This window comes from Leopardus geoffroyi, chromosome B4, assembly GCF_018350155.1.
Source record: "Leopardus geoffroyi isolate Oge1 chromosome B4, O.geoffroyi_Oge1_pat1.0, whole genome shotgun sequence".
Lineage (NCBI taxonomy): Eukaryota > Metazoa > Chordata > Mammalia > Carnivora > Felidae > Leopardus > Leopardus geoffroyi.
In genome coordinates, this window is record NC_059341.1 from 25,872,916 (window position 1) to 25,888,499 (window position 15,584).

The 15,584-nt window shown below is 37.5% G+C and overlaps 1 protein-coding gene across 8 annotated transcripts in view; it reads right to left on the reverse strand.

Annotated features, from left to right (window-relative positions):
* MPP7 (MAGUK p55 scaffold protein 7) overlaps nucleotides 1–15,584 on the reverse strand; it is a 210,276-nt gene that overhangs the window by 106,967 nt on the left and 87,725 nt on the right. For 7 of the 8 annotated variants that reach the window (XM_045465774.1, XM_045465779.1, XM_045465775.1 and 4 more), the window contains exons 3-4: nucleotides 11,919–11,996; nucleotides 9,186–9,266 (exon numbers count right to left, since the gene is read on the reverse strand). The exons of the other annotated variant lie outside the window; for it this stretch is intronic. In XM_045465774.1, coding sequence (XP_045321730.1) covers nucleotides 9,186–9,266; nucleotides 11,919–11,996 — 159 coding nt within the window. The remainder of the gene's footprint in view (nucleotides 1–9,185; nucleotides 9,267–11,918; nucleotides 11,997–15,584) is intronic. 8 annotated transcript variants of the gene reach the window in all.

The window sequence follows — 15,584 nt, forward strand, 5'->3', positions numbered from 1 at the left end:
CTAGCTCATTGATGTCATGTGTTTTACCTGGAGAATTGCAATAGCCTCTCAATGGTCCAGGTGCATTCACCTATGGTCCATTTTTCCAAGTATGTATATTTCACATTTTCTATGCCTTCGGGGGACATTTAGAATGATTTCAGTTCTTGGCTATTATAAATAGTGCTACTATTAATATTTCCTGTCCTTTGATGCATGCACGTGTGTGCACACACGCACGCAAACACACACACACAATATGGGTTAAGCATAGCTTGCCCTTGAACAACAATCGATTTGAATCGCATGGGTCCATTTATATGTGGATATTTTTTGATAAATACAGTATTATAAATGTATTTTATTTTCCTCATAATTTTCTTAACATTTTCTTTTCTCTAGTTTATTGGAAGAATACAGTATATAATACATATAGCACACAAAATATTTTGCTGTTGGTAAGGCTTCTAAGCAACAGTTGGCTATCAGTAGTTAAATTCTGGGGAGTCGAAAGTTATACACAAGTTCACAAATTTCTAACATGTAGGGAGTCAGTGACCCTAGTCCCTGCATTGTTCAAAGGTCAAGTATATTTGAGAAAGAAAAGTCTGGGTCATGGGTTCTAAGTATATTCAACATTACCAGATAAGAGACAGTTTTTCAAAGTGCTTGTCCCAACTGTACTCTTACCAACAGCTTAAGTGAGTTCTAGTTGTATCAAATGATCCCCAACATTTTACATTAGTAATTTCAATCTCACCATTCTGGATGCATAATGGTATCTTCTTATGGTTGGAATTCCATTTTTCTTATAACTAATGAAATCTGTTTTTGTAAGATGCCTGTTCAAGATCCTCACACATTTTTCTATTCCATCTGTCTTTTTCTTACTGTTTTGTAAGAATTCTTTATAACATACTGGACCCAAGCCTTTGTTGGTTACATATGTGGCAAATGTATTCTCATGTTTGGTAGCTTCCCTTTCCCTTTCTTGTTAGGGTTTTTTGACTAACAAGGAATCCAAATTTTAACGAGCCTAATTAATGTTTTTTCCTTGGGGGCTGGTGCTTTTTGCATCTGACCTGAGTTTCAAAGTAAAAGTATAAACAGCATCAAGATGAAGAAATATCTGAAGAGACAATGGCTGAAATTTTTGACAAGTAATGAGAGATGGAGTCTGAAGAGTCAGGAGACCCAATGTATCCATCAGGAAGCAGGAACAATAAAAAGAAATGCAAGATTCGATACATCATAGTGAAACTACAGCACACCAAAGACTGAAGAGAGAAGACCTGAAGAACATCAGAAAGGAAACACAAACAAAATGACTGAGAGATGACTGACTGGCAACAGTGGAAACTAGAAGCCAGTTAAAATATCTGGAAAATGCTTAGAAAAAATAACAGCCAGCCCAAAATTGTGTATTTAGGAAAAGCATCATTCAAGAATGAGGATGAGAGCCAAGTTGAAGTTATTAAGAACTCCACTGGAAAATAACTAAAAAACAGAAAACTTAAAAAAAAAAAAAGATGAAACAATGGTTTTGGAAAACACTGGACCCAAACAATGAAGGACAGTGATCACCGGAAGACAGGAAACAAATGTGAGCCTCTTAAGCCCAGAGTTTGCTGGCTGTGTTGGGGGAGAAGGCCCTGGGTAGAACCCACTGGTCTTCCTAAGTTGAGACAACAAAGCTGGGAACACTGGGAGGATGAGAGACTAAAGTTCTCAGGGTCTCAAGAGTATGAAATAGAAGACAGTGGGATGGACACAGGGCTCCGGAGATCTTCAGTAGGTCCCCCCTGAATCCTTAGCCAAGGCATACATACAAAAAAACAAACAAACAAAAACAAAACAAAACAAAACAAAAAACCAAAAAACTACCAGAAAGGATTAGAGCAGTGGTTATCAGTAGAGAACAATTTTACTCCCCAGTAGCCACTTAGTAATGTCTGGAGACATTTTGGGTTGTCTCAGTGTGGGGGATGCTACTGCCATCTAGTGCACAGAGGTCAGGGATGCACCTAAACATCTGACAGCACACAGGATGGTCCCCTGCCCTCTCCTGCCATCCCTTCCCCCAATAATTTTCCACCCCCAAATGTCAATAGTTCCAAGTTTAAAAAACTCTGCCTTGCAGAGAACAACTGGCAAAGCTCACACAGGGCAGGAAGAACTCCTGTTTCCATCAGGGGAAAAAGGCTTGGCATATGCAGGGCACTGAGGATAGTGAAGAGAGGAATACTGTCTTAATAGTGGTAAATAGCCCAAAATTAAACACAGCTAAGATCTCACCCAACAAAGCTTAAAAAGCAAGACTCTGAAGAATCAACATGTTCCCAAGTAACTTAATTATATAACAGAAAAAAAAAACTCAAGAATATTATCTATAAAAGTATAAAAACATTCAGCATCAAACAAAGTAAAACTCATACTGACTGGGAGTCAATCAATTACTAACAAAAGTTATCAGGCATATGAAGACAGAAGGAAATACTACTTATAATGAAGAAAAACAATGCTATAGAACTAAACCCTGAAAATTACACAGATGATAGAGTTATATGGAACCAAATCCTGAAATTACACAAATAGACTTCAGACAAGGGAAGCAAAACAATTACTATCACTGTATTCCAAATGCTTAAAAAGTTAGATGGAAGACTGAAAACTGAGACTTGCAATATACAAGAAAGATTAAAATCAAACTTCTAGAGATAAAAGATACAATGTATGTACTTTAAAAAAGTACAGTGAATGAGATTAACACTTGTAGTTAAAGCAATTTATCAACTATCAAAAATGAAACAACACAAAGAGAAGACATAGTGAAAAATTATGAACGGAACATTATTGAGCCATGGGACAACTTATGTACACCTAACTGGCATCTCCAAAGAAAGGAGAAGTGCTAAAAAAATATCTAAAGAAATATGGTAGAAAATATTCCAAATGTGATGGAGTAAAAAAAAGCCTCTATTTGTATCTAAGCACAAAAAGCATAAAAAAAATAACACTGTATTGCTTAAAACCAGTGAGAAAGAAAAAAAATCTTAAAATCAGCCAAGAGAAAAAAGATAATAATGACAACACACTTCAGAAACGTGAGCCACAAGATAAAAGAGCAACATCTTTAAAATACTCAGAAACCGCCAACCAAAAATTCTATACCTAGCAAAAATATCTTTGAGAAAAGAAGAGATATTGAAGAGTTTTTAAACACATACAGAGGCTGAAGGAATGTATCACCAGAAGACTTGCATTACAAGAAATGGTACAGGGAGTCTTTCAGACAGGAAGATAGGAATGACAGTAGATGGGAATACGGGTTTATAAAGAGTTGAATGAAGAACATCAGAAATGTCCATTATCTGGGTATCTATGGTAACTATCCTGCACATAATTAAGGCTAATAGAGATCACTAGTAAACATCTTCTAAAATAAAATGATTAGTATGGTTGATAGGCAATATTAGTAACACCAGCTATGTATTTTTTCCTCTTTAGCTTTTCATCTCCATGTCTGGATTCCAAGATTTACAAATACTAAGTTCCTAATTTTTAATAGCTTTGCTTTACAAGTATTTTTGGTTAGCCAACATTTTTATTCTGAACTAAAAGTAACTTTGTATTCTATTTTCCTGTTTTTTAACTGTGGTGACTTTATTCTTCAATATACAGATTGTCCTTTTGAAAGGCAACACACCTAAATAAGAAAATTGTATTTCCATATGCCATAATCACCCAATCACAACTGATGGGTTTACCTGTTGTTCAGAAGAATATGCAGGAAATTGAACACTAGGCCTTCTAACCCATCAGGCACACAGGCTCTCACTGCTTTGGACCCCCTGGAGTCAACTGTACGTTCGAAGTACCTGTCAGGTCCACAGAATTAAGTGTCTAACTCATAAGAATGAGTAACACTGATTTATTCCTCCAGAAGGAAGCTTAACTTGTCCCTTTTGCATGCTTTAATGAAGTCTCATCCATTCTACATGCTCAGGCAATGAGTAATTTCTGGTAAGGACATGTTTTGGAAAGCTAAAAATTTCAACAAATCTTCTTATTTTATTGCCTTTTTAAAACCCACCAAATTTCCCCCAACTTCCCTAAATTATAATACCATGCTCTAGCGATGATGTCACTTCACTGTTTTATCAAAAAATGAGCCTCTGAATGAGGACTTGGAGAGGTGGATTTGCCTATAATGTGGCCATGCAATGCCTAGGAGTGGATCTTATTTATTAATGACTCTCTGCCTCCCGGGAAAAAAAGTCGCCGTAGAGATCCATATCCCTTCAGAGGAGTGCCCCCAAAGGCCACCACTATTGCTCTTGCCCACCCCATCACCACAGGAAGCTCCCACATCCTATCACTTCTACTGAGGCCTCGTGCTATTCACTATACCACTTCCCTGTTCTCACCATCTGTTGTTTCTTTGATGCTTCGTTACTTGAAGATTCGGACAGTAAGACTGTATCTTGTAACCACTACTGAGTAATAAGAGTAATTATTATTTATTTTTCGTATGTGGCAACTGACAGATTCAGAGATTTCAAGACTGGGTATAATCTTTACATCTTTGACAGCCTTCATGTGAGACAACTGTTACAAAATGACAAGTCATTTCCTAACTATTGGAGACTCCAGGGCAACAAGCTGTACAGGAAAAGTACTGACATATATTCCAGTGGTGATCAATTAGCAAAAATGAAAAAGAACATTAGTTGCACAGGGCTTGCAAGGGCATGCAGCAAAGGACCTTCTCACGTGTGAGGCCGGCAATGTACGCTGAGAGGACCTGTCCAGGTCATTGCTAAGGACAACTGGCAATCACTACTGAAATTTCAAAGATACACACGTTTTAACCCAACAATTTATATCCCCAATAAAATTCTGAAATATACAAGAGATGTGCATTATAGTGCTGTTTAAATAGCAAAAAAAAAAAAAAAAAAAAAAAAAAAAACCAGAAATATCCACCTCTAAGAGAGAAGTTAGATAACTGTTACTCCAAACAGAGGTCCACAAAATATAAAATGTTAAAAGTGCACAGAACAAAAAGTGGTGCACTCTATTTATAATGGGAAAATATGTATGTAATATTTCTGCATGCAAAAAAGGAAAATTAATGCAGCCAGTGGACAGGAGCTATTCCTGAAAGGTCACACAGTTCACGGACAAAACAAAAAGTCACTAAACATACGGCACGATGCTCATCTTCACTAACGGAGCAATGGAAATAGGAACTTCTACTTTCTTCACGGTTTGAATTAGAAATGCAAGTACATAGTCTCAAAAAATGTCCTATTTTTAAGTCTTCATCAAGTCCCTTGTAAAAAGGAAAATTAGAGTCAAAGTAATAAGTTATCACACCTTATTAAAGACCAATGTAGATTATTTACATAAATAAACAATTTCTTCTAACCTCATTCATGGATTTTTTTTTTGTACTTTTCCTGTGTGTGGGTGTCTATCTGTCCCTCTGTTCCTGAGGTTATTAAGGTTTCTTCTTGATCTCATGATTATGGTCCAAATTTTTATACTCAAATCTTTAATCTAGTTGGAATTCACTATGTATTACATTATATATAATACACATTAGATATATATTTTTCCCCCCAATAATCAACCAGTTGTGCCAATACCACGTACTGAAGCTACATCCAGTTCCACCCATCCCCCACTGCCATCCCCTCACATCCTTCACTAAGGCCATAATCGTGCTTCACCTGGATTACTTCCTCAGGCTCGAGGCTGGCCTTCCTCCATTCAGCATTCCACTTCTCCCACCCTACCACCCCCTTCCACTCTGAGAACCTGTCCACGAAAGCGACTGTGTCGCCTGCCTGTTTAAATCCTTTCAGTGGCTTTCCAACTGTTCTTAGGATGACACCCAAACTTTTTAAGATGCTGACAGTAAAGGTGGCCATGTTAATTTATCATCTAAAGAAGGAAACAAAAGAATGGGAAGGAGACTATTAATAATCATGCTGGGACCACAGGCACAAACCAGACTTCCTGGGCAAACCAGGACATATATGCCCCCCCCCCACCGCCCCCTGCCACTCAAAGTATCCCCAGTCTAGCTCTGAACTCCCGCCCCCTCCCCTCTGCCACAAGCTACTGCTCAACCACACTGAACTTATTTTGTGTCTTCAAACTTGACAAGTTACTTGATGGGATTTCATACGCTATTCACCTTATTTAAAACATCGGTTTTCACCCCCCCCCCCCCCCCCCCCGCCGACTCATCTCTCACTCCTTTTCCTTTTTTGGTGACCTCGAAGCCAATCTTCAGGGCTCAACTTCTATGTCACTTCCTCTGCAAAGTTCTCTTGAGCCCCCTCCCCACTTCCCAAATTTAGATTTACCACCCCTCTCCTCTGTGTTCCACAGTATTTCTACGCATCCTTTTACCCAAGATTTCTCCTGTCATCTGCATTAGCCTTCATGTACCTTCTGCAAGTTCTATCTACAGGGCTTGGCACAGAGTAGGCATGGGACATTTGAGAACGAATGAATGAAGATCTGACTCTGGCAGCATTACAAATAATCAGAGAAAGTTTTAAAACTTTTCAAAAAAGAGCTGGCAGATCTGTAGGACACACGTAGTATCCTTCTCATAGTGGCCATATATTTGGTTGTATATATCCGCGTCTGTTTATAAACATCATTATTGCTTTGCAGGTACACCTCAGGCTTCTTTTCACTACTGTGCACTAAGTATTTTAAATGGAACAGCCATCTTTAACTAGCAAATAATTATTTCTCTTAACCACTAAAAAATTAAAAACAGTATTCAAATTAACATCTGGGAGTTACATTTTTCATATTTAAAACTGTCGGTTCAACTTATAATTCATGGACACCTGTCATATTCTACTGTACCTTGCTTCTGCTTTGAAAAAAAGACAAGCAAATATTTTAGTTTACTAAACGACTTCTTACAGTAATTACCTATAAAAAGTGAAATTCAAATTGATGGTAGTCAATATAAATGATTTCAAAGAAATCAATGTTAAATGTTAGGTCAAAATGGGATGGAAGATTTTTTCCCAAGACTGGCTAACTAGAAATTGTCATTGTCAATCGTGACGTCATGTGTCTGCAATCTTACCCACTTCCTACACATAACTTCCTGAAAATACACCTTTCAATCTGACTTCCCACCCATTCTTTTACCACATGGCTATATAATTACAAAAAGTTTTAAAAGTCTTCATCTAAAATATTTTCACCATAACAAAGTTTCAATATCCAATTATAAGGCTGTAGCCAATGGTGCTGAAGACCATCTAAAATCATACCTCCCTCTCAAGGCAAATACCAGTTTCCATCCAGTATAATATTTTATTAACTATTCCATTCCAAACACTCTTGAATATCAAATCATGTTGTTGGTTTTTGTCAGAAACATTCTTCTTTGATTTCTAATACTCAAACCAAGATAACACTCTCAAGTAGGAGTTTAACAAGCCTTCCATTGCTAACCTCACCATTCTCTCGTTCAATATTAAATTCTCATGTATACTCTGAGACCAAATGAAGACATTTTCAGAAAATTCTCTACCTATGAATCTCTTACTCTGAGCTCTTCACTTTTCTGAACACTGTGTCTTTAATTTCCTTTTTCTTTCAGAACTAAAATTCAATCTCCTCTGTACCAGTACAAGTCAATGACTCCAAATTACTAATCAGGGTCCATTTATTTTTAACAATATGTTCATGTACTTCTTTTACTTACAGGGATTAGGAATTATGGCTTGTGCATGTTTTCGCTTCATCTTTTATTTAATACTATCTTTTCTGACTACCAATTTAAGACCATTATAGCACAGTTCCACAGGAGATTTTTCAAGGAAGGCAAAAACCAATTTTGGTATCTATGCAGAAATATTCATTTGACAGCCTACGTATGCTTAATAGAAACTGTTGTAAGATAAACAATAGATAGATAATAGAAATTGTCATTCTAATCACATTGTCCATACGTAATTTTCACTCATGGAAAAATACTTCACATGTAATTGCAGGAGTATCAAGTCCAAAATGTACACGTTATGGGATTTAGTGCATTAATGACCTTCGAATTAACAGGAAGATTTTTAAATGACTTCTGTTGACCAACCACCCTTGAAGGAAAGATAACTGATACGGCTGGAAAGAAAATGGCAGGGAAGGGGTGAAATACATAAAGGAGATTCAGAGGTACGATCTTCCAGTTATAAACTAATAAGATGCAGGAATGTCGTAGACCACAGGGGGAATACAGTCAATAATAATGTAGCCATTTTGTATCATGACAGATGGTAACTAGACTAATTACAGTGACCATTTTATAATATATATAAATATCAGAACATGATGTTGTACACCTAAAACTAATACAATATTGTTATGTCGATTATTCTTCAATTAAAAAATGGTAGGGAGAACTGAAATCTGCCTACCAATATTTTCCTAATATTTTACACTGGAAAACTGCTCTGCTCTGTAAGATGGTAGCATATATTAAAACATGAATCAGGAGGGGCGCCTGGGTGGCGCAGTCGGTTAAGTGTCCGACTTTAGCCAGGTCACGATCTCGCGGTCCGTGAGTTCGAGCCCCGCGTCAGGCTCTGGGCTGATGGCTCAGAGCCTGGAGCCTGTTTCCGATTCTGTGTCTCCCTCTCTCTCTGCCCCTCCCCTGTTCATGCTCTGTCTCTCTCTGTCTCAAAAATAAATAAACGTTAAAAAAAAAAAATTAAAAAAAAAAACAAAAAAAAAAACATGAATCAGGAGAGAGAGAGGAGATGGGGAAGACGGGGAAGGGAGGGAAGAGGAAAGCGAAAATGATCCTATAGGAAAATAGACATTGTTGTCAAATATACTGGAATACCATCAAGTAGCCAAGTAAAATGAACCTGAACAAAACCACTAATAGGCTCTGTATTCGGTACTCTTACCTTCATTTAATGAGAAATTGACCTTGAAGTGACATTACATTCACCAACTTAAACCCTGAGCTTCCCAATTAAAGTATTTTGTAGTTGGTCACATTATCATCAAAAGCTCAACTCTTTGTCCTTAATGGAATTTAGGTTATTAAAATGCTGGGCACCATTTGAAAAGATATTTACTGAAAATTGATGCTCGAAACAAAATTCATCTGAAGTCTCAGAAAGTGGCTCTTCTGGAAGATATTTATTACATGTCCTCACCTTCACATTGGGTTTTGACAGCAGTTTCAACAGCTCTCTGATCTCACTGTTTAATGGCTTGTTCTGAAGCTCTTCGGCCAGCTGCAAGGGAGATCACATGGACAGAGAGAGCATTTAGTAAGAGTACTGTGTGGCTCCATGTGTGACAAATGAGAAGCTATCTTGCCACTTTCCAGTGATTAAGGAAAAGTCAGCATGAAAGAAAACAGACGATCAATCACTGCTCCTCTTTTTAGGCCCTTGGTAGCCCAGGTCCCAGCCCGGGATCTTGGCTGAGAGTATAACTAAAAAAAATCCTATCAGCCAGATCACCTTCTGATTTATTGCAATGAGGGCAAATCCCAGCACTTCATCTTAAGGAATGGTCTTTTGCATGCAAACAAAGGACCACTTGTAAAAAGGGCTGGATCAGGCTTTGACACGATTTTTTAAAAGAGAGAGAAAGGAAGAAAAAGGAAAAAATGAAAAAAAAGTTTCTGAATGAGGTGGTGAAACCCACAGGGTTTCCAAAAACCCACAGTAGCTTGCTGTTTAGAGCTGAAGTGAAAAAGAACTAGAATGTCTCTAATAGAGCAAATGGTCTGAAACTTTTATTATGTTTACCTACACAGACTAAGAAGTCCGTTAAATGGGAACCAGGCTAATCATAAAATGACTTACAATAGGTTGACAAGTACTCTGGTACCAAAATGCTGACTGTATTCTACTATAATGATTGAGAATGCCCGTAGATGATTCTAGCTAAAGAAAGGGTTAGAACCTTGAACCTGTCTCATGTTCTTCACTTAGAGATGTTCCTATCAACATTCTGTTCCATTTCAGGTATGGTAAGGATCATACATTTTCAAAAGAAGAAAAGCAAGAACAAATAGAAAAAAAAAATTACAGGGGTGCTGGGGTGGCTCAGTTGGTTAAGTATCTGACTTCTGATTTCGGCTCAAGTCACGATCTCATGGTTTGGGAGGTTGGAGCCCTGCATCGGGGTCTGCACGGACAGAGCAGAGCCTGCTTGAGATTCATTCTCTCTCTCTCTCTCTCTCTCTCTCTCTCTCTCTCTCCCTCTCCCCCTCCCTCTCTCCCTTAAATAAACATTAAAAGAAAGAAATTTAAAAAAAGAAAAAAAATTGTGAAATACTCAGTAAAGAATTCAAAATATGTACATATATTTTCATTTAAAAACCGTTCTTAAGATATTGCATGAAATTTCTTTTTGTTTCCACCAAGGTTTTTAAAAAGAGCTGTTCTTATCTCTGGAAAAGGACTTTTCTCTAAAAGAAGGGCATAATATAAATTATACACAAAAAATAAAATCTGATAAAATTGATAAATTCACTGGTTACGTTTCAAAAAGTGATTTTACTTTTCCAAGGTAAAATTTTTGTCAAGTTAAAATAATTCTTAGAAATAATCACTAATTTACAAAAAGGCATAAAAGGCCCTTTGCATGCCTTAGTCACTTTTTTAAAATTTAAATATATTGCTGGGATGAATTAGAAAATGCTACATTTACTGTGTAAGTCTCTAATTTTTTTTTTAAAAGCAATACTGTAATACGATTGGGCCTCAATCACATTGGATATCAACAAATATTTCCCCAAACCCTCAAGAGTCAATGTCTTTAAGGTGATTTTTAGGACTTTCTCAAGTGGCAACTATAGCTTCCACCTATAGAATTCTATCTACACCTTCACTACAAAAATTTTGGTTCTACGATGCACAGGAGTAAGTCGCCTCATAAAACACATACACTGAAACATCCCGATAATTTGTAATCTCTGGATAAACCTGGAGGGGAGGCTGGGGACTCACTAGGCGGCAAACATCTGAGAGATTTATTACATATGCTTTATTATCTAAATTAGGAGATAAAATATATATATAAGAAAATCAACCTCGGAAGGTGGTTGGTTTTCTTAAATTATACTTATGGCCCTGATATTTTACTCAAGTGAACTACTGCTTGTTTTATCACAACAAAGTAAAAAGTTTAAAAGGCAACAGGTAAGTTAACAGGACATCACTAAAACGAGCCTTCACAGGCAACCGATTTCTTGTGCAGCTTTGGTGTCTTATAGTTTATCCAGGTGCGCTCTCAATTCATCCGAGTTTGAAAGTTAACAGTAAGAAACAGCAAGTTAGCTCCCTCCCCCAGATCGAAAATAAAATTATAGCCACAGGAAATTAACTACTCCATCAATGCCAACTGCTTCTAAAATTTATTTTTTGGTTATGAAGGTAATTTGGAAAGGTCTAATATCCATAAATCATTACTATGCTTTATAATCCATTTTAAAAACAATCCTGTCTTTTTATGTATTTCATATGCCTCATTCCTATACGAGTATCTGTCATTTTTTTAGCACTGTCAGCAATAGACATATCTCATTTGTCTTTATTTCTCCAAAGCATTCCTCCTGCCTGTGACTTTTCTCAGAACGCTAATAGCTGACAGCTTCTCTCTCCCCGGAGAGTTCGAGCCTAAAATTTCTGTTACGTAGTTACCAAGGCAGAACAAGATGGTATCTCCAATGCAAGATTTTTAGAGCAGGAGAGTGAATGAAAATCAACATAATATCAGCATAAGCTCTGTGATGACAGGACTTTTGGAAACGTTTGCAGCTTCTTCTGGTTTTCGCTCATTGGATCACACGCGTCTGTCTGCACCGGGATGAGCTCTGTCCCGGCCAGGCCCGAGGGAGCCATGTCCCAGGGAGCTCAGGAAGGCACACTTACATCATCGGCCAAGACCGCTGCGCCGTGGAGGATGGGCACGGGGTTCTGCTTCTCATAGTAGTGGAGTTTTTCATGAATCTGGAAGAAAAACAAGTGAGTATAAGTTCACCTGCTGGCAAACAGGAAGATACTGTAAGATTTTTATCTCCGCCAAGAAAACTGAACCGCTCGACTCTCTAAACAAAAACTGTATGTTTCGATAAACCTAGAGATGACAGGTATGTGGGCATCATTCATCTCTGGTCCAGTGTTTCTAACATGAGGTCAAATGGGGGAAAAAATCGTTATCAAATAGGACTCACAGAAAAGCTAAACCTTAGTTTTTCCCCCGAATAATTGTTAGTTTTATAAAATCTGTAATTTCTAAAACATATTGCTTCAATACCTTAAGTATTGGTTGTAATTTATATTCCTGCTAAAAACATAAATTATGATTAAAGCAAAGTGATAAGCTGGCAGCTACATCCTGCCAGGCTGGTTTGTGATAACCACGAAGAGCGAGGGGGCTGGCACTGTGTGGGCCAGTGGTCAGCACTCTGGGAACGCCTTTCTGAGCATGCTGTTCCTTTGAGTCTTTTTTCCCCCCAAATTGTCAACGTCTCCCCCGCCCAAGGTCAAACTTCTAAGAAACAAAGAGAGTTCTCATAGCTAGAGAGACACGTCTCATAACTATTAAGCTTAAATAATTTTCTGTACTGTAAAACCAGTAAAATTATATTGTTAAATAATAATTTGGTCCTTCATTTCCCATCATTACCCAAGATACACAAAGGCCAGAAGATCGTTTAGTGCATTATAAGACAGCGTTCTGTAAAAAAAAAAAAAAAAAAAAAAAAAAAAAAAAACGAAAAAACCCAAGTATTATCAAGAGATGAAAGATGCTGTGACAAACGCAAAGCATTTGATTGATTTCAGTTTGATCGATTTCAGCTCATACAGAGGTGCCCTTAAAATGTTATACTTGAAAACTTACTTGAGCCTCTACTTATTCATTTACACTTGAAATTGCCCCTCACTATATATAAAAAACAGTTGCACTTCAGAATTTCCCATTTTTAATAGGTATCAAGTAATACACTCTTAGGTATCCAGTAATATACTCTTTAATTATACTGAAAGCTAACCAAACTCTCTTGTAAAATGTCTGGAAGATAGATTTTATTTTGATTAGCCAGATGCTACTGCTAAGAGAGGATTCTGTTACCTTTTTGGCAAGCTGGTCCACAATGCAAAGTATCAGGGAAAGAATTTTGACACTTATGATATTACCAGTGATCAGGGCCACAGTTTTGCTTAAAATACTGGAACATTTAAATATTAATCACGGTAGGGTAATAAACAAATTATTGTATTAAGACTACAAGCTATAGAAGGAGCAAGATTTGATGTGAGAAACTATTACAGTATGATCGAAAACAAAACCGTCCCACCTAAGAGCTAAATTAATTTTGCTTAAGTCAGTATCAAAAATTCAGTCACCTCAACAAATACTATCGTAGAATGCTGAACCTACCCTTCTCGGAAGACTCGCCTAGCTTTATTGCAACTACTTGTTTAAATGTCTGTTTCCCTGTAATAATAAATAGAGAGGCTCATAGTTACTAGGGACTTACTGTGCGTCTGTATTCCCTATATAACAGCGATCAGTACTATCAGTAATACAGTCTTCAGGGAGTTCAGTATTTTAATTCTTTAACCCTCACAAGAATAGTAAGAGGCAGAATGCAACAGCATCCCATTTTACAGATGAGCAGATACACAGGAGTTAAGCAATGTGCTGTGGTTCCACAGAGAAGCAGCTGAGCTGGGACTTAAAGGTCAGGCCACCTGGCTTAGTGTCCGAGCTCTTCACTGCTCCAGAAGCCTGCCTCTCAGACTAACATTCCTCTGCCTTCCTCACGGACCTCGTTCACTGCTGGCTGAACAGGACAGAGAGGAGGCTGGGCAAATACGTGACAAATAATAATGGCTGTTTCCAATGACCACAGGATGGTCCCTTGGCACCCCTCCGCTTATTTTTTCTTTCCAACATTTCTTCGGTTTTCCAGATTAATTTATATTGATACACTACTGTAATCACAGCCTGAAATTACATGCCCCAAATAAATGTATTGTTTCTCCACTTACTTTGCTGCTTCTGAGTGTCTTTTAAAACCTGTGAGCCCCTCTCTCCACATCATCTTCTGTAGATCTTCAGCCAAGTGATATGAAAACCTGCCCCCACCCTGCCCACCCTGGGACTTTGTATTCTATCAAGAATTTTCAAATGTTCTCCTACAGTTTCTTTTTTGTGTTTTTTTTCCTCCTAGAATTTCTAACTGCCGGTAACCCTATGTTGATACATGTTTCACTTCAGGACAGAATTTTAAAAATTAAGTTGATAGGAAAGTAAAAATTATTCTAAGTAGTTCTAAGTTGTCCATTGTTTCCCAAATAATTGACTTTTATTGGTATTTATAATATCCAGGAAGAAAATGAAAAACAAAAATGAGTTTTAAATACTAATATAATAAACAGGTAAGACGTATAAACTTCACCCCACGTTATTCAACAGAACTCTCTGTGATATTGAAAACATTCTGGGGGCGCCTAGATGGCTCAGTCAGTTAAGCATCCGATTCTTGATCTCAGCTCAAGGTTGTGAGTTCAAGTCCTGAGTTGGCCTCCACGACGGGCATGGGGCCTACTTAAAATTAAAAAAAAAAAAACGTTCTGTACCTGCTTGCCCAACATGGTTAGTCACCGGCCACGTGTGGCTAGTGAGCACTTGTCCTGTGGCTAGTTTACTTAAGGAACTGAATTTTTTTATCTTATGTAATTTTTATTAATTTAAATTTAAATGCCCACATGAGGCTAGTGGCTTTCATATTGAATGATATGGCACAGCTTTATGTTAAATGCTGTAATTCACCTTTACACACCAGAAAAATTCACTCTGATATAGTTTAGTCAATTTCCCTGAGTGCTAACATTCTGGAATCCAACAGACAAACAGAACCGCAGACACAGCATCTAATTACTAAATATCATGTATTGCCAAACCTACAAAATCTCATTTATTTTAACTTAAACACTTCCCTTTGCAGACTCAGCCATGCAATAAAAGCATACTTCATTTTTGTCCTCTGAACAACAAGAAGAGAGCAAAAGTGGAAGGAGTTACAGAAAGAAAAGAGTCAGGAGTAAAAAAGACTGGCGAAAAGGGGAGACTGGTTAGTTTCATACAATAGCAAAACAGGCAATTATTCAAAAGGAAGGTCCTAAAAAATGGCATGCTAAAATATTTAAAATACACTATTAAGAAAAAAGGACGTTTTAAAACGGAGACATTTATGCTCCACTAAATAGTGATTATGCACGTGGCCGCAAGGGTTCGTCTTCTGTAATTATACTTACGTCAGAAAAAGTCAGTTAAAATAAAAACCATTTCTACATGTAACCAATTCTTATAGGAAAGCTGTAATTACCTTCATTTACACACATCTTGAAAATAAATGTTTAATTTTTATAAGAGAATCTGGTGCCAATAATATAATTTTTGTACACGTATCACAGAGATGGTTTTAAATGAAGCTTCGAGGGGCGCCTGGGTGGCGCAGTCGGTTAAGCGCCCGACTTCAGCCAGGTCACGATCTCGCGGTCCGTGGGTTCGAGCCCCGCGTCGGG